This window comes from Dermacentor albipictus, unplaced genomic scaffold (assembly GCF_038994185.2).
Source record: "Dermacentor albipictus isolate Rhodes 1998 colony unplaced genomic scaffold, USDA_Dalb.pri_finalv2 scaffold_16, whole genome shotgun sequence".
NCBI lineage: Eukaryota > Metazoa > Arthropoda > Arachnida > Ixodida > Ixodidae > Dermacentor > Dermacentor albipictus.
Window position 1 is genome coordinate 13,232,596 of NW_027225570.1, and position 23,853 is coordinate 13,256,448.

General features: G+C 47.7%; 1 protein-coding gene across 3 annotated transcripts in view; it reads right to left on the reverse strand.

The window, feature by feature from the left end:
• The window catches only part of LOC135921755 (protein O-mannosyl-transferase TMTC1-like), a 120,741-nt gene that overhangs the window by 15,430 nt on the left and 81,458 nt on the right, over window positions 1-23,853 (reverse strand). For all 3 annotated transcript variants that reach the window (XM_065456052.2, XM_065456054.2, XM_065456053.2), the window contains 7 exons: window positions 12,193-12,360; window positions 11,927-12,040; window positions 11,539-11,682; window positions 9,463-9,674; window positions 7,951-8,086; window positions 2,380-2,524; window positions 1,303-1,440 (listed from right to left, as the gene is read on the reverse strand). In XM_065456052.2, the coding sequence (XP_065312124.1) occupies window positions 1,303-1,440; window positions 2,380-2,524; window positions 7,951-8,086; window positions 9,463-9,674; window positions 11,539-11,682; window positions 11,927-12,040; window positions 12,193-12,360 (1,057 nt within the window). The remainder of the gene's footprint in view (window positions 1-1,302; window positions 1,441-2,379; window positions 2,525-7,950; window positions 8,087-9,462; window positions 9,675-11,538; window positions 11,683-11,926; window positions 12,041-12,192; window positions 12,361-23,853) is intronic.

Sequence of the window (23,853 nt, forward strand, 5' to 3'; positions counted from 1 at the left end):
AAACAGAACCTTAGCCGACATGCTCTCCATGTACATTGATGTGGAACACAAAACATGAGATGAAATTTTGCCATACGTCACGTTTGCTTACAATACCGCTGTGAATGAGACCACCGAGTTTACACCATTCGAGCTTGTTTACGGACGTCGCGTTACAACTCCCTTAGACGCCATGCTCCCGGTAGACCACGGAACCTCAAGGAATGACAACACTGAAGATTTCGTCGAGAAAGCCGAGGAAGCTCACCAGCTTGCTCGGAATCGCATCCGCACTCAGCAGAATACCGACGCCTACCGTTACAACCGGACCCGACGGAATGTCCAGTACTTACCAGGCGACCGCGTGTGGGTGTGGACACCTATCCGACACCGCGGGCTCTCCGAGAAATTGTTGCGCCGCTACTTCGGCCCCTACGAAGTTGTACGCCGCCTCAGTGATGTGAACTACGAGGTGGTGCCTCAAACCTCTGATCCTGGCTCGAACCGACGCCGTCCCCGGGCTGAAGTCGTCCACGTAGTACGGATGAAGCCGTACTACGCACGCCAGGGCTAAGCAACCCTCACAAACTGCTTCAGCATTGTGTACATTCCTCTGTTTTTTTTTTGTCTTTTCATGTTGGCACTCTTGCCCAGAGTGCGCGCCCGCTGCCCTTGAAGCGACCGGGCCGGTCGCTTTTGAGAGGGGAGCAATGACGCGAAATAGGTTTGCACGTGTTGAAACGGGACCCTTAAGGCGAGAACGACGAAGTTCGTGGTTGCGCGCGGGCTCTCCGAGGACCAGCCATTGCTACAGGCAGACGTTTTTTCTTAATCTGTCGGTGCTAAACTGTTTTAGTTGTTATAGCTGGGTGACAATATAACAAAGGCTAAGGAGAATTTAAACTCTTTTGCAAATAATAAGCCGAAAGCTTTTGTGGTTGACCGTACAAGTTGCTATAAAAAAAACGTGAGTGCACCTGCGCGATTTTTTTCACAAGCGACAGACGCCACAAAGGTGAATTATTGTAGCCTTAAATATTTCTTATCTGATTGTTAAAAGTGAAAAAGAAACGTTTTGCCGTGACTGATGGATTATCGAATACGCTTCTATGAAAAACTTCTGCGAAAGAATGCAACCAAACAATAATTGCTACATTTCCACGAGCATAACCCCCCTTCCCCCCAAAAAAAGAACAAAGATAAATAGTAGCATTTTGAGCCATATACATGCTACGAAGACGCTCACCGTGGTGCAATAATGTCTTACTTGTTCTGCCTAAAAAAAAAATTGTATCAAGCAGTTTATGAGTAGCTGAAACGTACCTCGACTGTGCGGTTGATGTGGTTGTACAAAATAGCTGCAGTGTGCAAGGCCGCTCTGTCAGAGCTGTTATTCTCGATGACGTCTAGAAGAAGGTCCTCGGCTACTCGGAAGCTACGGAGGCGAATGAGGAGCTGAGCCTGAAATTGAAGTTTTAATAAAAACACAGGGAATTCAGCTGTCTTTTCTCAATTCCCGATCCAGGACGTAAAGTGTTTAGCACTCCAAAATCATCACTGACGTAACATCGTCGTTGACAGTCTTTTCGGCAATTTCTTATGTAAAATTACGTAAATAGTTAGTGTTGGCCAGTACTTCCTTACAAGCCCACATCATGCGTATCAATATGCCCTCCCACAAAAATACAAAAATGTGTTTGCGTAGCCTTGAAGAATGGCAAAGTATGCCGTTTCATGAAGTCAGTGGTCCAACCGGAGTTTACCTGCTATGATCAATTGAAGTACAAATATGTTATTCCGAAAGTACAAGACGAAAAAGAAATTTCGCCTACAAGCACACAGAAGTGGACCAGCATTCACCTGGTTTATCACGCGCCATGGCTTTAGCTTTTAAAAACACCTGACTTCACATTAAAATGGTACTTGCAAACATAAACTCTCAAAAACATAAACTTGGCGCCGTTGGCATTAACACGGAACGTCAAGAGCTACATTGGAGATCGGCAAGTTCGCACAGCGTTTCCGAGTGTTCTATGATTCCCGACTTTACAACACAAATATTTATTCAGCAATTACCAGATGTCGCATATAGCAATATATGCTTTGAGTCACGCAAACACTGCAACTTCTCTGTGTTTATTGCTGAACTATGGATTAAAAAGTGCTCTAGATTTTATGCTTCAGTGGTCCGTCTTATTCGGGCTACATTTATGAAGTGAAAGTAACGAAATCCACTTCTGGACTGAGCTTCTCCTTATCTTTAACTATTTTCTTTTTGCAGAAGTAAGCAGTAAAAAGCGTGAAAGAAATACTTTCTCTTTAAATAAGCTAGTAATGACAACCAGGTACGAATTGAATTTTATTTATCAATGCAATTTTCTACTTGCTGTGTGCACTCACATGATGAACGTTGCTATCGCGGTGTTCTGGGAAGAGCCGCATAATTTCTTCGAAGAGCTGCCTTGCTTCGTCCAGGCGACCAGCGCTGACGTAGAACACGGCGAGGTTGTCCATCACCTGAGGGTCTGGCTCAACCGCAAGGGCTCTGCTCACAAAAATAGACAAATACATAAAAGGAATTGTCGAGCTGAGAGGAAGATATTGAGGTTCCACGCAGTAAGTTATTTCGCGGAGGGGATGTTTGCTGCGATTACTAAAGCGACGCACATGACTTTTTGTAACTGATTCTGAGGGCTACTCAATATTCTCCAAGTCTAATTGCCACCATCCGATTTAATGTGCGCCGCCTTTGATTACATTACGACAAAAAAGACTACTGGGAATGGAATGGAATGGAAAACTTTAATCACTCTTTAAAGGTTTTAGCGGGTCGAGGCCGAAGTCTTCGTTCTTGAAGCTTGAGTCCTCTTCAGCCATGGATGGGCCCCTAGTCCAGGGCTCCACTGAGCCGGGCCGCCTCGCACGCGTGCGCTATTAGAGCTCTTTGAGTCTCTAGCTCGCGGCTGGTGAGCCAGCTCTCCCATTGCTCCGCACTTGGTGTTTTGTGTTTGTGGAATGCCTGGTTTCTTGTACACTCCCATGTAATGTGGTATAATGTTGGCTTAGCTCCACACCATGGACAGGTTGCCCTATACTGCGTGGGGAACATCCTACTTAGTATGTGTAAGTTTGGAAAGGTGCCCGTTTGCAGTCTCCGCCATCCTGCGGCCTCCTCCTTTGTTAATGCTTTATGTGGTGGCGGATATTGATATCTTAGACCCTTATAGATGTTTAATAGCTCTGAATAGCTGTTCCCGCAGTTGATCTGTGGCCCCTCTGGGGCGGTTGACGTTCCTGCTCGGCTGGTCATCCCTCGAGCTAGGCAGTCCGCCCCTTCGTTGCCCCTGATCCCTGCGTGGCTTGGTATCCAGATAATGTTATGTGTGGGTTGTCCCTCAGCGATTGGAACTCTGCTGAGGATCTTGAGCGCCGTGTTGCTTATTTTGCCTCTTATATAGCTCCGGCACGCCTCTTGTGAATCTGTTAGAATATTGAGCGATATTCCTGTTCTATATCCTTCTTCCGCTGCCAGTGCGACAGCAATTTCCTCTGCCTCGGTTATGTTAGCCACCTCGGCCGTGAGTCCTGTGATTAATTCTCCTTGATTATTTACTACTACCGCTGCCGCGTTGTTTTTGTGTGCGTGTGAGTATAGGGACGCATCGGTATAGACTGTATTGTCCCGATGTCCCATCGTCTTTTCGTAAAACTCTGCCCTAGCCTGTCTCCTACTCGCATGGAGGTTTGGGTCCATGTTGCGAGGGATAGGTTGTATGCGTAGTTTCTTTCTTAGTGGGTCTGGTATTGTGGCCCTGCTAATTTGTGATTTTTCTACTTCCCGACCTAGCTTTGTCAGGAGCGCCCTTCCCGTCGTTGTATTGCTGAGTCTTCGTACTTGTGCGTTGAGCTGGCATTCCCTGAGTTCTTCAAAAGTGTTGCTGATTCCAAGTTGCATGAGTTTGTCGTTGGATGTGTTCCTTGGGAGGTGGAGAGCTGTTTTATACGCTTTCCGGAGGATGGTCTCCACTTGCTCTTTTTCGGTTTTGGTGATTGCATGGTACGGCAGTGAGTATGTGACCCGGCTGACTATCAGGCTGTTGACCAACCTGAGTGTGTCCTCCTCTTTCATGCCATATCGCTTGTGTGCCACTCTGCTAATCATTCGGCCCACCTGTCCTGCTGCTTTGTTTAGCAGGCAAATTGTGTGGCTGCATTTCCGGCTTCCTTGCAACCACATGCCGAGGATTCTAATCATCTTTTGTTCCGGGATGTTCTGTCCTTCTAGCCTTACTTCGAGCGGGGCATCAGTGGGGTGTCTGCCCACCCTGAGGAGTTCAGATTTCTCCGTGGAGCATCTGAGGCCTCTGTGCTTTGTGTATTCTTCGATGCAGGTGGCAGCTTCTTGTAGTGCCTCTTGTTTATCCCCTAGTGAGCCTTGAGTAGTCCAGATCGTTATGTCGTCCGCGTATATTGCGTGACTGATTCCTTGGATCTTGCTAAGTTTCTTGGTAAGGTTGACCATCGCTATGTTGAAGAGTACTGGCGAGATTACTGAGCCCTGCGGAGTGCCCTTGCATGGCGTTTGAAAGGCGTCACTCCGTAGGTCTCCTAGGCCTACTGTCGCTGTTCTGTCGGTTAGGAAGCTTCTGATATAGTCATGGACTTTCTTCCCGCAATTAGTGGTGTTAATCCCCTCCATAATGGCGGCGTGGGAGACGTTGTCAAAGGCTCCCTTGATGTCGATGGCCATGACCACGTTTTCCCCGTGTTTCGGCATTGTCTCGAGTACCTCTTCTTTTAGCTGTAGCAAGATATCTTGGGTAGACAAGTTTGCCCTGAAGCCGAACATGGTGTTGGGGTACCATCCTCCGTCTTCAAGATGCGTTTGGATTCTTCGGGTCACTATTCTTTCGTACAGCTTGCCTAGGCATGATGTAAGCGAAATTGGTCTGAGATTTTCAATTTGGAGTTTTTTGCCAGGTTTGGGAATCATCACCACTACGGCGTGTTTCCACTCCGCTGGTACTTTGCCATCCTCCCATAGTTTGTTGAGGTAGAGGGTGAGCTGATCAATTGCTTCGTCGCTGAGGTTTCGAATTAGCGAGTTTCGGATTTTGTCCGCCCCTGCTGCTGTGTTCTTTGTTGCAGCCCTTACAGCCTCGACGACCTCTTCTCTTGTGATGGGTCGGTCTGTAGTTGAGTTTTCGTCACCCTGGTAGTCGCCTCGGTAGCCTTCTATCGAGATCTTTCCGTAGCATTTTTCCTGTACTGCTTGGAGCAGTTGTTCTTCTGTTCCTTCATACTGGTGGATTAACCTCTGAATGGATTTGCTGCTTTCCGCCTTGCTCTTGCTCGGATCCATGAGTGTTCTGAGGATATGCCATGTTCTGGCTGTGCTTAGGGTGCCGTTCAGTGAGGTACTAAACTGCTGCCACCCCTGCCTTGCCAGCTGCGTTGCATACTCCTCTGCTTGCTGAGTTATTTCGGCAATTTTCTTCTTAAGCTTTCTATTTAGCTTCTGACGCTTCCACCGCTTGGTTAGGCCTCGTCGTGCCTCCCATAACCTGAGGAGTCGTTTGTCCACTTCTGGTGCTTGTTCTGTTCGTTCCACTTCTTTTGTGTAGAGATCTCTTATTTGTCTGAGTTGATGGCTCCAATCCTCTGCCGACGTTATGTCCCCTTTTAGCTGTTTACAGTGGACTCTAAAGGCATCCCAGTCTGTTAGACTTGCCTTGCCAATCTTCCTCCTGGTGATTTCTGCCTCTGTGCTGACCCTGATGATGTAGTGGTCGCTGCCGAGGTTTTCTTGCAAGTTCTCCCATTCGACTTGCTTAGCGCCCCTGACAAAGGTTAGGTCGGGACACGTGTCCACGCTTACGCTATTGCCCTGTCTGGTGGGTTGGCTTTCATCTGTGAGTAGCTCGCAGCCTATGTTTTCCGCAGCTGTGCAGATACTGCGCCCTTTCTTGTCTTCGATTCTACTGCCCCACTGCGGACTCTTCGCATTGAAGTCTCCTGCTATTATTAGGGTGTTTTGCCCTGCAAGCTTCTTCGCTTCCGCAAAAAGTTTAATGAAGTTTCCTTTGTTTTTAGGTGGGCTATATAGATTGATTACGAAAGTGCTCTTCGCTTTCTTTTTCCGTTTTGGAATCACTTCGGTCACCATCACCTGAGGGTCTGGCTCAACCGCAAGGGCTCTGCTCACAAAAATAGACAAATACATAAAAGGAATTGTCGAGCTGAGAGGAAGATATTGAGGTTCCACGCAGTAAGTTATTTCGCGGAGGGGATGTTTGCTGCGATTACTAAAGCGACGCACATGACTTTTTGTAACTGATTCTGAGGGCTACTCAATATTCTCCAAGTCTAATTGCCACCATCCGATTTAATGTGCGCCGCCTTTGATTACATTACGACAAAAAAGACTACTGGGAAGAAACATTGCTGTACGGGTGTATAGCAGACAGTGAGTTGTAACTTAAGCGGTATTAAAAATTATGGGGTTTTACGTGCCAAAACCACTTTCTGATTATAAGGCACGCCGTAGTGGAGGACTCCGGAAATTTCGACCACCTGGGGATCTTTAACGTGCACCTAAATCTAAGTACACGGGTGTTTTAAGCGGTAATCACACGACGGAGATCGCTCCAAGCTCGGCGTGACGTCACATGACGAAGGAAGTCCTTCGTCATGTGACGTCATCCATGCGGTCATTCGTCATTCATGCGGGTAGCGCGGACGTCAAATGGCGGTCAGCCTCATACTGGTGACGAATTCAGATGTCGCACACATTCGAGCACGTGCACCCTGACGCTGTTGTACGGGGGAATGCACCACTCTTCAAGGGAAAAGGTGCACGACTGGCCAACACGCAGTTCTCACAGCTTTTTTTGTACGGCAACCTGAAGGCACCTTGTCGGAAAGTGCGTGCAGCTCGTCGATTTCCGAGTTTTGTGGCTTGCGAACGAGGCGTGCCGTACTCGCTTCGCGGCCCGCCCGGTCATCGAGGGCTACGGCGGGACGAACAGAGACAATGCCGACAAGTGTGGCACACATGCAAACTGATCGTTCATTCTGGCTCTTTTGATGCCCTACGCTGGAGAAGATTGTAGTGGCCGAGCGAAAAGTTAGACAGCGCTGATGTATCGCGTAAATACGTGCGTCTCGCAATAACGTGACGTTAGTGTCGCGTGTTGAACATTTATGGAATAAAACCTCCAGATTTCTCTGCACAGTTTATGCCTTTTAATGAGCCGGTAATTTGTGTTGGTACTTGTGCTCGGCCATTGCTCTCCGTGGCTAAGGTTCGGAAGGTTAGGTAAAGACCTGAGAAAAAAAAAGGGGGGGGGGAGGACCGATGTGACTGCATCAATTTGCGCATTCCGAGAACCGATCGTGTGGTAGTTGAACTTTACGGAAAGGATTAATGTTATAGTAACTATACGACAAACTCAAATCTATATGAAAGGTTCTGATACTATATCTAAATTAAGCCATCTACAAACGGTCATCCCATGTGCCAACGTAGCAGCGCACACGATTAAGAATTGTGATATAATATCAATTAGAGAAAATAAGGGGGCTGTGACCTATGAAAAAATTATCATTGGGGCTGTGAAAATATAATTGAGCAATCCCGAGTACGGTATTGGCGGTGTGACATGTTAGCTATAGTGACAATATGCAGACTAGATGCAGAACCAGTACAACTAACGTAAGCGTTGATTTATTTACAAGCGACAGAACATAACATCGATTTGCTGGTGCTTTTGCCTAATCACCTTGCTTTACAGGTTACAAGTAACGTTAATAATAGGGCACATTTTTCTCACACATAGCAAACGACTTATGAAAAATAGGAACCACCTCCCTTAATTCCCACTCCAATAAACACAGATATGTTGTCCTTCACCCAACGCTTATTTCAAGCCTGTGTATTAAGGAAGGTCGAGACGTAATCGTGTAGAATACCTCTTGTAGAGACTCTCGGCCTGCATGTTGAGGTTCATGCTCCGAAGGCTTCTAGCTGCGTTAAGGAGGGCCACGGTGTGATTTTGCTGGAGGTCGAGAGCTTGCTGGTACTGTGTCATGGCTTCATCTGTGCGCCCTGTGCAGGAAATGTAATAAGGTCACCTAAGCAAGCTTAAGAGTCAATTCATTATTCCATCTAAGAGCCTAAAGTAGTTTACGTGATTTGTAGTCACGCCAATACTTGTCATGTGGGCCCTATCCTGGAGCTTTAAATTTTGAAGATGTTGAAACAGTTGTATTTTTATGTCATCAATTATGACCGAGGATATGCAAGCCCAGAAAGTAACGTCTTAATCCTATGATACCCAACGCATAATTTTTGCTACAGTGAATTTGACGAATTAAAATTGTGACTTAGGCGCATTAAAAACATAGATCAAATTTATTGATAGGAAAGACAGAGATGTCAACATGAGCTAGTATGATCTGGTTTGTTACACTGCACTGCGTGAGATGGAGGCAGAGCAAAAGTGCTGGCATGGATGATGATGATAAGGAGTGGTGAGTGCTCATATAAATGACACATTTTCCCTGCTTGAGCCGCTCGTCTAGCTTGGAGTCCTGCACAAACTTCAACAGCGCTTTAAGTTGCCCGTGTTGAAGTTGCATTGTCAGGCCATTGACCGAGAATAGCTTCCTCCGACAGTGGTTGCCTGCCATAGCTGGTTAGGGCCCTCTGTTCCAACGCCCTCTGATCCAACGTACATGCTGGGCAATCCCATAATATGTGTTCCAGCGTTCCACGCGTCCGACGGTGTTCGCAATTGTGATGTTTGACTGGCCGATGAGGTGGGCGTGGCTGCGGCTGAAAGCGACGCCAAGTCGAAACCTGCGTAGGGATGACGCCATTGTTCCGCGTAGCCTTAAGGGGCAAACATAATTTACCGTCTGGGTCTATCGCACGTAGCCGTGTGTGGATGTTGTGAGCGTGGGTTCTGTATGAATTTGTGAGGTCTTGCGTGAGTTCAGTGATCGATAAGTATTTCTCGGGTCGCGGGCAGGTAATCCGTACTCCGTCAGAGAAAGGGAATGCCGATCTTTCCTGATATTCAGTGAGTTCATATCCAATACCAACACAACAATCAGGAACCCATGGAAAGTGATCCGGTTGACAGTATATATAGTGCTTCATATACATTGGAATAAATTTCCAGCTGTGCGCAGTTCAACAAAACCAATCGAAATTTTGATTAAGATTCCTGACACGCTTCGCTTGCATAACATTCTTCTATTCATAAGTTATAACAAATGTCATGTCCATGGCCAGAAACGTGATATACTAATTGCTCTGCGTTTCGGTGCTGTATCGGACTGTTTCAGCTATACGGGTTGAATTTTGACGCACACAACGCAGGGCAGCATCAATGACGACATGTCATTGTGAAACCCCAAGTACGGAGCTTGAATGTCGAAGTCGTGAAAACGACGCTGCATTCATAGAATCGCGCTCACCATGTGACTGAAGGAACGTTCCATAGTTGTTGCGCGCATCCGCATTTCGGTCGTCGCTCGTTAGCGCCATCTGGTGCAGCCTCTCGGCTCCAGCAAGGTCTCCCCTTTCGGCGGCGAGCGCGGCCAGGGACGAGTAGGCCTCGCAGAAATTGGGCTCCAGCTCCACCGCACGCTCCAGCAGAGTCCGGGCAACCTCCTTTTGGCCTTGCTTGCTGCGCGTGAAAATCGAAGGGGAATTTTCGTGCACTGCAAAGCGAATGCTTACTCTGGTATACATGTGCTCTCTAACTCAATTTGGGATGTCAATGCAAGGCGGCGAGTAAATAGCACAGGCAAACACATAAAAAAAATGTGTTTTGGAAATGGTACTCGAAAATTTCAACCCAGTGTCTATGCCTTAATCTTATACAATACACACACATGCATGAATACAAGCATTTCTTATGTTCAAAATTTCGAAACCCATGTAGTAATATTTCACTTCGGAGAATGTGATAAGTCTGAATAAAAGAAGTAAATAAATAAATAAATAAATACTTGAATAAAATGAATCACCGCCATACATTCTTCTGCGTGATGCTCTATTTCGGCGTCTGTCCGAATAAGAGTTATTCACCTGCTTACCACCCAATAAGTTTGGCGCTTTCGGGATACCTGGAAAATGGAAGGCTAGAGAACGAAAAGGTACTGCATTATACTGAGCATGCATGGATAAGGCAAGCATTTCAATACTTAGAGGCACATTTAAAAAGTTTTGCAAACGTCGCTCAGGAGGATTACGCCAGGGCTTTCTGAGAAACCATAGGCTACGACGTTATGTACTCCATTGTCAGCAGCCTTCAGTTGCAATGCTGCCGAGTTTATTTCTGAAAAGCAGTTGGTGATCATGATTCCCAAGTTTTCTTGTTTTCTCTACGAACATAAAAAAAGCGCTTGTGTCAATAACTATATCCGTGAACTGAGTTGTTCAAAAAGATGCAGACTGAACTGCGAATCAGCCATAGATCATCCGCTGGCAGATGATGAAAAAACTTTATTTATCCCTCTTTAAAGGGAAGGGGGCAATGGAATAGAGGGTGGGGGAGGAACTACTTGAAGTAGGCCTCTTTATCCTCCCAGCCCACTCCAGGATGGCCTCCTGAAGATCGGGCCTGGAGCTGCGCAAGGCAGCCTCCCACTGCTCCTCACTAGATATTAATTGCTTGAGGAAAGGGGGAAGGGGGTGCTTAGGGCAGCCCCACATGATGTGGTTTAAGTCTGCTTTGGGAGAGACACAGAATTTACAAGATGGAGAAAGGTAAATGGCGGGATGAATGCGGTGGAGGAGGTAAGGGGACGGAAAGGTGTGAGTCTGCAGCTGTCGCCACAGAACTTCACACCTACGCGGGGATTTGCCCATGAGTGGCGGAAAGGATATGCGGTCTAATCGGTAGTGTGTGCAGATGTCGTGCTAAGTAATAAGTCGATCCCGCGCTGTAAACGGCGCCTCCTCCATGGCGAGGTCCAACACATCTGATGCCTGAGCCCGGACAGTAAATCCTCGGGCACTGGCATGAGCCGCCTCGTTTCCGGCAAGGCCCGCACGCGCGGGAGTCCAGATTAATGCCACAGTTTGATGGAAAGCATGGACGAAGCGGAGAGAAAGGGCTGGCTTAGAGACCCTACTCACTCCGAAGTTATGTATGGCTGCTTTGGAGCCGCTAGCGATAACTGATGAATTTGGAATTGTGAGGGCCAGGGATATGGCCGCTTCCTCTGCCTCCTCCGAGGAAGAGCGAGGAATGGAGGCGGCCGCAGCGACCTGGCCGTGAGATGTATTAGTTTGTCTGTTGGGTGTATGACCACAAACATCTCAACCTTTACAGATCCCTAGATACTGGGGAAAATTTGATCAATTGGAAGTTGGTTTCCGTAATCCTACATCTACGGACATATTTCTAGAGTAGGCACCACTGGCACCAACGCACTTTTATTCATTTGCAATATTTCTCCTCATAAACCTGGTTCTCTCTGACTGCTTGGTTATAATAAATTTACTCCTTGAGTGATTCACAAAAAAAGCAAAGTAATGCGTACCTGTATATAGTGGCGAGGTTAAAATGAGCCCCTGGATGATTTGGATTGACGCGCAAGGCGTACCGGAAGTGACGTTCCGACTCTTCCGTCGACGTCAGCACAGTGCCCAAGTTATTGTGAGCGCTGGCGTGCTCGGGCCACAACCTGAGCAAAGAGCCAGCAATAGTCGCAAACGTGAGGCAGGGTATTCAACTTTTACAGAGAACTTTTTTGCAGCATACTTGGAGTAAGCCCTCAGCTAGCCGCATTTTCAATCTTAACAGTAGGATGCACAGCCGAAGCGGAATAGGTGTTAATCGCAAAAGACAAGCAGCGAGTGAGGATTACTACTTCACATTTGCTATCACTACTGCATACTACATCGCTGAAAAAAAATGATATGCCTTACTTGATCGCCAGCCTGTAGTGCTTGACGGCCAGGTCAGAGTTTCCGATGTCCTTCTGCAGATTAGCGTAGTTGTAATGCATCTTGGCGTTACCTGGAAGGTCCCTGATTCCTGACCTGGACGAAAAAATATTCACGTCTTTTTAATCCAACGAAAGATTATTCCACTCAAGAGCACAGAAACAAATCGTAACTCTTGTTGATATTTTTCTGAAAAGCGCGGAATTTGAATAAATTAGAAGCAGCCGAAATAATATGCTTGAACTCACTTGAACAGGGCTTCTCTAGAGGCCCACACGCCGTTCCTGCTCCAAGTACGGGCAGCAAAGAGCAGCACTAGAATGAAGCAGGAGCTCGCGGTGCACCACCTCATCGCTCGAGAGCACCGTGTGTCGAGGCGGCACAATCCTTCGGCCACGAGCAGTGTAACTCCTATGCTGCAATCGTGGGCGCGAGAGGACAGAAAGAAAAAGCGTCGGTATCGTGGAACAGCGAACCTTCAAGCTCGAAATCATTCTAGCAACGAATAAGAAGCCACACTGCTATCAAGTGTAGACAACAGTTTCAAATTTACAAATCATTTTCCTCAAAGACGAGGGGGGGGGGAGGTGCGAAGGGAGGGCCTCATTTACCCACAGAGAAATATCGTGCATAGATGTAACTGTAACGACGTAATGTAAGGGACGGCGATTTCTGAATCGAGAGCTGTGCACACAGTTCTGTTTAAAACCACATTTCGAAATAACACTGCGGTGACGAAAATGCTGCTGCCGAGCAATTACTTAGAAACCACCCTAACGCTCTGTCAGCCACGAGGAAGAAGGAAATGACAGTTGTGAAATTTTAAAATAAACTGTTGCGCTTTTACTTGGCAGAACAACAATTTCATTATGGGGCACGACGTAATGAGCTATCCAGATTCCTGTTAACCTAATTAATGATCTTGAATCTGTACAGAATCGCGCCGCTCGTTTTATCCACTCGTCATATTCCTTTGACATCAGCGTTTCCTCCTTAAAAACTGCATCCGCATTATACCCCTTATCGGTCCGTCGTCGCATTGCCAGTCTATCTTTATTTCATAAATTCTTTCATAGGCCTATGCGCATCGCACCTTATATCCTTCCTCCTAGACGCATATCTCACCGCACCAGCCATCAGCTACAGGTTGCCGGTCCATGCTCACGCACTGTCATGTTTTCAAATTCATTTTTTTTCCTCGCACAGCTGCAGACTGGAACGGCCTTTCTAAGGACGTTGCTGTCATTATGTGCCCATCGAAGTTCATCGAAAATGTAAAAAACTTCCTGTTATTGTGACTATGTATTTTTATTCGTGCCACCCCTTATGTAACGCTCCATTTATTGGAGCCCTTAAGGTAATACAATGAAACGAAACTCCGGTTCATTAGCGTAAAGCCGATACACGTTACACGAGCGTTCTGGCATTCTGCCCCCATCTGGATGCGCCTGCCGCGGCCGGAACCGAACTCATGACCTCGTTCTCCGAGCGTGACGTCATACGCACTTAGCTACCGCTGTAGGTCAGTTAAGTAACCTATGACGACGACGAAGTGTCCTGTGTGGAACGCTGCCTTTTCGTCTCTGTGAATTTGAAGCTACTTTGTGGGAGACGCCACTCCCTTAAATAGGCGATGGACGTGGAGTCGCCTGGAGAGGTTCCTTGTCCTTCTACGTCAACAGCGACCGCACCGAGAAAGCGCTCTAGTCGCCCGAGTGACACCTACAGCGAGGGCACTGTGATCTACTCAGGGACCAGTGATGAAACCTCGGATGACAGCGACTTCATGCCCGTAGCGAAGAACAAAGCAAAGAGAAGACTCGTCAGGACGTCGCCTTCCACAAGTAAGGCAACTGTGATCCCGACGCGAAAGCCATCAGACCTCACCATTTTATATGTGCCTGTGGCTGCTAGCGACAATCTAAACCGGATCAACCGCCAAGCCACATCTGTATCGCTCGAGGCACTCGTTCCGGGTCAGATCAAAGATATAAGGATCAACTCCCGTAAGAACATCCTCGCTATAGATGTCACAAACCGCAGCGCGCTAGACATTCTAAGCAACGTTAGGGTGCTGGATAGCATCAACGTACGCTGCTATAAACAAGACCATCATGACTCTATGGCCGGCGTTGTGTATGACGGAGATAATTTTATAAGCGATGCTGACCTGCATATACTCATCAAGCCGGCGACAGAGGGAATTGTCATATTGCAAGCCCGTCGCCTGGGAAACTCGCAGTGTGTCAAGTTAACTTTTAAAGGAGACAGCCTACCGTCCCACGTCAAGGTCGGTCACTTCCGACACATTGTACGGCCTTTTGTGCCAAAGCCGCTTCAATGCAGGAAGTGTCAACGGATAGGGCACGTTAGTGCTGTTTGCACAAACTGCCGTGTGCTCCGTGCTGCCGTGTGCTCCCGGTGCTCTGGGTCGCACAGCTCCGACGCCTGTCGTGCAGAAAACCAAAAGCGCGCGAATTGTCAGGGCTCTCACGATGCAACTTCGAAGAATTGCCCACATGTGAAAAATGAGGCGAAAGCTGAGGCAAATGGTCAGGGATGGTTCCTCGCACAGGGAGGCTGCCGCTAAGGTGCGACGTCTACGTTCACGTCGCCGGAGATCTAGGAAACCCACTGCTACTGCTAAGGATGCACCACATGCGCTGACAGTCCAGGCACCTCCGCATACAACTAGCAATAGCAGCAACGACGTTCCTCAGCAGAAAGTCTCCAATATCATTGCCTCAAGCGAGGAGTGGTCGCCATTGCCACGGCTAGATCCACCAGCGGAGCGACAAGATGTAGCACGCTCGCCGAATCATGCTTCACCTTCTGGCAGCAACCAAGACAACGACAAACAAGTTGTCACCATGATAAGGGCCCTTATGAACACGCTACGAGCACTACTGACTGCCATACACACTCCGGCGGCTCGAGGCGCACTTCAAATACTGGATGCCCTGTATCCGGTACTTTCCGGTCTTAAGAAGTACCATGGCTGCTCCTTTACATTCGTTCCTTAAATTGGTCAAGGAAGCGTCTATCTTCCAATGGAATGTCAGAGGCATTAAATCGCGCATTTCGGACCTTCGTCCGTTTGTTTTTAGGAACAAATTTCCAATAATTGTCATTTGTGAACCAAACGTTGAGAGTGCCATCCGCCTATCAGGATATGAAGCTTTCATGTCTGCCACCTGTACCGACCGCAGCAAAGTCATCGTTTATATCAGATGCGATTTCACATATGTTTTACACCCAGTGGCACCTGATGACAACAATCAGTAAGTGTGTTTGACTATAAAATGCAAGAACGTCGCACTCACGCTCATAGGTGCCTACATTTCACCTTCGAGTCGATTTGACAGCGCAGGACTAGGTGGAATTTTAACAGCGACACCTGGACCATGGGTCATTACCGGCGACTTCAATGCGCATCATCCGCTATGGGGAAGCTTAAAGATGGACTGTCGAGGAAGACGTGTACTATCCTTCGCGTCGGACCATGAGCTCTGCTGCCTAAATGATGGCAGTCCCACCTTTCTGCGGGGATTGACATACAGCAGCTGCCTGGACTTGACTTTTGTTTCAAGATGCCTCAGTGGCAGTGTGAAATGGTTCACGGACAACGAAACGCATGGTAGTGACCACGTTCCAACGTATGTTAAAATCGACGGCATACGCAAGTCACATTCTACTACAGTTCTTCATCACATCGACTGGCCTAAATACACGTTGATCATGGAGAAGAATTGCCAAGAGATCCGGGACTGTCTGCCTGGCAACATCGAGAAGCTAATTAACGCCACTGCTCAAGAAGCCACAAGATCTTCTAGGCCTATTCCTAAATTCTCTGAATTCGAAGCAGAATTGGAGCGGCTTCGAGCAATCCGCCGTCGCGCGGAAAGAAGGTACAGGCGCACCAAGTCCATCTACGACCTAAGGGAGGCGAGACGCATACAGAAGAAGATCCAGCGTCGGATCAACTCCCTGCAGTCTCTAAGATGGAAAACCTTCTGTGATACCCTTGATCCGCATAAACCCCTGTCACATATATGGAGAACAGTGCGTGGTCTTCGAACATCACCGCAACAACGCCACCCCTTCAAATGCCTGGCTCTCTACCAAGGTCGCAGAGAGATCGACGTAGCGGACGACTTCTGTGTCAAGGTCGCTGGTCTACCGCCATCGTTCGCTACACGTGATCCCAGTGATGTTCCAATCTCGCGGGATTCTCGTATGGACAATCTGTTTTCCATCGAGGAGTTGCAGGCGGCGTTGGCAGCGTGCAGACGTTCCTCATCACCTGGGCCTGACGGGGTGACATACGCAGCTCTTGGAAACCTCGGTCACACAGCCCGGCATGCACTTCTAGACGTGTACAATAATTCATGGCGTGAAGGAGAGGTTCCAGCTGCATGGAAGTCCAGCCGCCTTGTGCCTTTGCTCAAGCCAGGTAAATCACCCGTAGACGTGGCGTCTTATCGTCCCATTGCTCTGGCCAGTTGTCTAGGAAAGGTGATGGAGAGGATGGCGCTGACGCGTCTAGAGTGATATCTAGAACATTACAAGTTATATCCTGACGCTATGGCAGGCTTTCGACGCGGACGCTCTTCTATAGACAACGTCATAGATCTTGTCTCGTCTGTTCAGCACGAAAAAAGCCTCAGGAAACTGTCAGCGGCGATGTTCCTGGATGTTAAAGGCGCATATGACAACGTAACCCATCAAGCCATCCTGGACGCCTTGGGTGATGTCGGCCTAGGCGGCCTTGTTTTTCGGTGGATATCCAGCTTCTTGAAGGACAGGTCATTCTTTGTGCAAACAGAGGACGGTGCGTCATCACAACGCAACACCTACCGAGGCGTACCACAAGGCGGAGTCTTGAGCCCCACTCTATTTAACTTCGTGCTCATCGACATGGTTAATACCCTTCCGGAATCCGTCCATGTGTCGATCTATGCAGACGATATATACATTTGGTCATCAGGAGCGACGCGTCCTCAGGTGCGCGCCAGACTTCAAAAAGCGGCCACACGAACATCAGGTTATCTTCGAGCACGAGGTCTGGAGCTGTCCTGCGAGAAGTGCTCTATAGTCGCTTTCACGCGTAAAGCAATGAAACCATACGTTATCAGAATTAATGGACAGCCAGTTGCCTACGAGAAGACGCACCGCTTTCTAGGAGTGATAATAGACCGAGACCTTTCCTGGAGTCCTCATATCTCCTACCTAAAAAGGAAATTAGTCATGATAACCCACGTGCTCAGATTTCTTGCGGGAAAGTCATGAGGTGCGTCTGTGAGTGCGATGCTCCAACTCTATAACGCACTGTTCCTCGGTCTCCTGCACCATAGCTTACCTGTACTGGGTGGGACCGGCAAGACCAACCTCCGTGCCCTCCAATCTGTACAAGCTCAAGCTCTGCGAATTTGCCTTGGTCTTCGCAGATGTGCGTCCACGGCAGCAACAATAGCCATCGCGCATGACCACCCTATCAACACGTATCTTCAAGTCGACACTTTAAGGATGCATATCAGGCACTTCGCCCGACTTCCATCGCATCATCTCGCCTCCCTTCCTGCCGCTCGACCTCGTTCAGCGTTTAGCAAGATTATTCCCGCCAACCATGGAACTTTACCGTACAACTTCTCGCCTGCAGCACGACCATCTCAACCGCTGTGGTGCCTCCATCCACTCCAGGCTCTCCTTGTTATTCCCGGTATCAAAAGGAAAACAGAGATGTCAACTTTTGCCCTCAAACAAACCGTGCTTTCAGTGCTACATGAACAACACAGAGGACGCATCCACGTTTACACAGACGGTTCTGTATCCTCTAATAGTTCAGCTGGAGCAGTGGTGATTCCCACAGAGTGCGTCACCCTCAAGTTCAAGACATCTCACATTACATCATCGACGGCTGCAGAACTCGCAGCTATCCGTGCTGCTCTAGAGTTTATTGTTCAGAAATCATCACATTCATGGTCCATCTTATGTGACTCAAAGGCAGCTCTTCAGTGTCTGATGTCCCCTTTCAACCATGGACAAAATGAGCAACTAGTCGCAGACATCCGACTACTCCACCATCACGCAATCAACAAGGGACACAACATCATATACCAGTGGATACCGGGTCACTGTGGAATTTCAGGGAATGACAGTGCGGACGACGCTGCCCGGTCGGCTCATGATGGCGCCCAGATTATACCCATACCACTGTCATGAACAGATGCAGCCACAAGCCTTCGCTCCCTCACCCGCGAGCTTACACAAAATCTGTGGAACACCAGTGACTTCACGAACGCACGTCTCCACAAATTGGATCCACGTCTGCAACTCCGCCTACCACCAGGGTTGCCACGAGCGGAAGCAACACTTCTGTGCCGCCTGTAGCTCGGCGTGGCATTCACGAACTCATATTCATTCCGCATTGGAATGGCCGACAGCCCTACTTGTGACACCTGCGGCTGCGAGGAGACGATTGAACACCTCCTTTGTGACTGTCCCCGTTACGCAGTGCGAAGAACAGTGCTTGTGACCGCTCTCGCAAAACTGGACAATCGCCCCTTTACAGAGGAAAAAGCTCTAGGACATTGGTCCAGACTGGCTTCGGCACTCAAGGCCTTAAGGGCTTTGTTGAAGTTTTTAAGGACATGCGAATTGTGTGACCGCCTTTGAACGTTGCAGAGCGTAGTTTCGCGTTAGTGTGTGAATTTTCTTTTTTTTCCTTTTTTTCCTCTTCTTCTTCTTTCTCCTTTTATTCCCTTTACCCCTTTCCCCAGCACAGGGTAGCCAGCCGGTACTTACACTGGCTAACCTCCCTGTCTTTCCCCTCCTTTGTCTCCTCCTCCTAAGTAACCTATGATCGGGAAGCAAAAAGATATTTTCGCTAATAACGCTTTAATACAGCGACAATATTTCTCGTTTTCAGCTGCGGCGCTCGGAAAGAAACCGCAGTGCGCTCGCAATTCAGTGGCAGCATAACGATTGCGCCGCAGCCTATTGCAGTTTGATCCTACAGTGTGGGCAGACAGTCACGTGGTGCGTCTTCGTATGGTTCCACCGCCCCCCCCCCCCCAAAAAAAAAACAGTTCGAAATGGAAATAAATATGAACAGTTTGTTAACCATTATTTCTGACCATGGAGAGCACCTTTACGGAAAATAAAACATTGAGATGTTATTCTAGATATTACTTTGTCACGTGGTAAGACCGCGATATTTTTTACGAGCACGCTCTTACGGGAGACTCCGGATATATTTTCATCACGTGCGCATAAATCACGCTACACGAACATTTTCGCAGTGAGCTTACGCCGAGAGAGAGAGAGAGAGAGAGAGGGGCAGAGATAGACAGGGATGTTAACCAGAGATTATCTCCGGTTGGCTACTCTGTACTGGGGGAGGTGCAAAGCGATGCGATAGGTGAAAGAAAAGGAAAAAAAATGAAAAAAAATTACCGACGATTACGTTACTTCCTAATGCGAAATTTGAGCGCAGCAAATAAGCTGTTTCACCTTTTCGATAGATTGAGGCAAAGAAATCGAGCAACACATGTATGCGCTATCACAGAATTTTTTTTTATTTTTCACACGTATTCCTTTAACAAAGACTCCATTAACAGTTCTTGACAGTCATGAAGGAAGCTTTGTGGTCGGAGAAATAGACTGATATATGTTCGACTTGGTACACCAATGCTTGATTCTCAAAGACGAGATCTATACAAGTGCCTCGCGAGGTTGTCACAGCCGTGGGATGCGTTACGAGCGAGAGGAACGGGATGTTCTCCCGCATAAGTGTTAGGAAATTGCTGTTTGTCTTTATGTCAACATTAAAGTCCCCCACTACTAACATCGGTGTGGATCGATGGACGGTTAATGCGAGTTGCAGGAAGTGCACGACGTCTTTCGTGAGTGCGGTAGCGGACTCACGAAAGCGGTATCAGTCGGTCGCTGCTAGCGCTGGGGGGATGAAAGGGGGGCGGAGCTGGTTATGAGGCCGACGACAACGCGAAACCCAGGAACGGACGCCAAAGAGCCATTTGTGTAGCCAGCCCTCCTCCACAGTCTCTCCTCCTCCCTTCCATCATCCTCCCTCGCCCGGAGAGCCGACAGCGCGCATGCGCGGCGGCGGAGCAGCGGCGCATGCGCGGCGGCGGAGCGCGGCGGCGGAGGCGAGCTGGTTACGAGGCCGACGCCGACGACGACGACGCCGACGACGACGCGAAACCCAGGAACGGACGCCAAAGAGCTGCGCTCTAAAAAGATTTAAAGAAACCTACGCACGCACACACTCACGATACAAGATGTGACCGCCACGGCCAGGATAGAACAGGTGACCTGGTGCATAGCAGCGCAACGCCGCAGCCAGCGAGCTGCAGCAGTGGGTTGATACAGTAGTTACATTCTCAAAATTTAATTCACCACTGAAAACTTCTCAGGGTACTTAAAACGCTAGTAAAGTCTGTGTGCTAATTTTACCATGCCCAAATCAGAATATGTAGGTTTCGAAACAGCGTGCCCTTAAATACGTCAGGCATTACAGGGTTGAAGATCGCGTAGACATGACGTGAAGTCATTTTGTCTAAATGACGTCACTAGAAAACTCGCTGGCCTGTCTGCATCGTCAGCATCGTACTCATCAACTATACGTTACGCCATTTACGCGCCGCATTATAAGAATTATGGATTATTCAGGGTAAGCAAAGCACGTATACACTGTACAGCCCGTTTTAGCTCTAGGGTAATGCAAAAAAAATTCATGTTCGCTTTCTCTAACAAAGGCATCATATACCATTATGCTCATAGGACAATGGATTCCTAGTAACGCGGCGTTGTGTGTGGCAATTGTTATTACAATCATCAATATAGGCACGAAGTCAGCTCGAGAGAGCGAAAGTAGGTTTTGTTGTGTTTTGCTTCCTTGATGATATTATTTACTCTGCTGAGTGAGCAGTGTCGTTGTAGAGCCAGATAATTACGTCAGAATCAAAGAGGCAGTCCTTGGGCCGATAACTTTCTTTTTTTAACTCCGCCTGTGTCCAGACACCTTAGCTAACCAAACGACCAACCAGCCAACCAACCAACAGCATATTGCATAATAAATGTACGAATGAAAAAATAAAACGAGGCGACACGTGAAACGCATGAGGGCAAGCGAGAAATTTTTGCGAAAGTAGAATAACTCGAGGATAAAAGACGCTCCTGCGTTGTTGGTGAATAACTGGCAACGGTTAATGAATGAGCGAAGCCATGGGCGATTTTTCATACCAAGTAACAAGAAGGAAGACAGGCGAGAAAATTACACAACGGCGGAGAAGTAAGCGCTTACACCGTTGTGTGCTACAGAATAACGCCTTCACGCAGGAACAACGCACATAGTGAAAGAAATAACATAAATACTTTTAAAGCAAAACAACGGACCCGATCGAAACCAAGCCTTGAGGGCCATTGTTTGAGACAGGAAATGACCCTCCACGTGGAGAACAAAGCACAGCCGCAACTCCCGATAGGAGAGAAAAAAATATCGGGTGATGGGCCATAGCCGCGAACAAATAACTTATTGCCGAGAGTACATAACACATCGAGAAACGGTGGCGCCGGTGATTCGAAAAAAAAATAATGAAAACGACGGTACCGAATGACCACTGCGGCAATTTACTGCAGCAGCGTTGCAATTACGTGAGGATGCGCCGCATATACGAGAGAATTTATTTTTGGCACCTTATAGAGGAAACGCAACAAGCGCAAGAAATAGTGGCTTGCGAAATGGCCATTCCTGTACGCGTCGTCATTGAAAGAGGTGCTTTATCAAGCGCTTTGGTACGTTTGCACATGCATTACTTGGCGGCAATTCATGCCGTACACAAACACAGTAAATATAAAGACAAAATACGTAGGTACACAGGGCGTGCCTGTCCGAATGCGTATATAGGAACTCTTACAGAATAACGTTGGGCGCCTTGCACACTACGTAAAATACCAGAAGTTCACGGGATGCTAGTGTGCGTGTCCACTGGAGACATGTAGTTTTAACGTAGACTAACACAATTGTAAAGAAAGCCCTAAAACTCACGAACAACTTGTTCTTGGGCAAGTTGCTTGATACTTGCTGGTGCCGAACTCTTGGAAAAAAATATAAAAAGAAGTAGTAAGGGGCACAGTTACTCATTTTACCCCCTTTATTACCTTTCCATGGCTCTTTACAAGTTTTGATAATTCATACTTGGTCACTGCTGCCTTTGCTAAGAGCACACACTGGATTTTACAAATGACTTAGTACTAGGTACTACCGCGGGTTACCCGTTGTGTAATGTGCTGTGTAGTGGCGGTCATCATGCGATTTCTAGACGAAGTGTAGTTTGCGTTATTAGGTTCGATTAAGAGTTACGTGCTTCCTTGTGGAGCAGACTGTACGGCACACAAGTATAGGTTAATAAATTTGTTTATTTACCCAAATACATGTGTACCCACTAGTACATAGCCTCCTAAAGGTGATGGCTATACCGGGTGTTTCTAGGAAGGGTTTTACAAGAATTGAAATTTAGCTGTTCTGAAGTAACATGATGGTTCCTTCAGAGGCATGCCCTGAGCGGTGACAACCGTGTGGTGACGCGTGATGCGAGAACGATTAGTCGCTAATTAGCAGAACTGCATTTACTAACCTTTAAACTTGTGATTCCATCGAGATCGGCCAATTCAAGCGAGAAATCGAGATCTCGAGATCCATCGAGATCTCGAAATATGGTATTACCCGCGAAACTGAGGCACAACAACATTCTGCTATCAGAGCGTGGGAAACCGAAACCGGGAAGCTAAGTGCACGCCTAGGCGCTGCCCTCGAAATGATGTACTGTCTACGTCACCGGTGCGCTGAGCCGCCAAAACAGCAAGACGGCGAAGACCAAACAACTGTAACGCACTGGTGGCTTGCCACTCAGCAGGTGTTGTCAAAATAGTTGTAGTCAAAAATGGCAGTAGGTGTTATCCAAATGGAAACTAAAATTTATTACAATAGTCCAGTATACTCTACACGAGAATGTAGAGGCATCACGCTGCTAAGTAGGAGGTTGCGGGATCAAACCCCGGCCATTGGGGCGAAATGCTAAAACGCCCGTATACCTTACATTGGGTGCACGTTAAATAGCACTAGGAGGTCAAAATTAATTCTGAGTCCCTCACTACGACGTGCTTCATGATCAAATTGTGGTTCTGGCAAGTAAAACCCCAGAATGTAATTAGGAATATTTAAAATGTGGAAGCATCTATCATGACGCATCCAGAAATTGCAGTCACAGTGTACCGCACGTGTTCTTTGAAACTTTTTTTATACAGTTATACCCGGTCTGCTGTAGATGCGAGCCCTATTTTTTTAATTCGACTCGCATTACAATTCGATAATGTACTATTCAAATAGGTCGAATATTTGTTCTGTTAGAATAATGCAAGGGAGAACCACATTTGTTCCCCTCTGCACTGGGAAGGACCGACAAAGCTGCAGGCCCTACCAGATAGGCTGCAAGCAAACCGCAGCTTTTGCGCAGACGAACCAGTTCTGGCGCGAACGTCTGAAGGGCGTCAGTTCTGCACTGTACCTTCTCTAGTCGTGAAGTAAGCAAGCTTCGCCTTGGTAGCCCACGAACTTGATACCTCAATTTAGGCAAATGAAGGAAGCATTTCGCAGTCTAACAATATGACGATTATACTTGAACATCGGGCAGTTTTATCCGAAGCGTTCAGCATTAAAATGGATAGCACGTGGGTTATCATTAACCTGGAGCTTACGACAACACATTTTGAGGATACCTGGTGGCAACAGTTTGGTGCGACAAAGCACGCGAGAGAACAGGTGCGTCACAACAGAAAGACTGCCCTGGCAGCTATCAAGTGTCTTACAACGCTGATTCGATGACGAG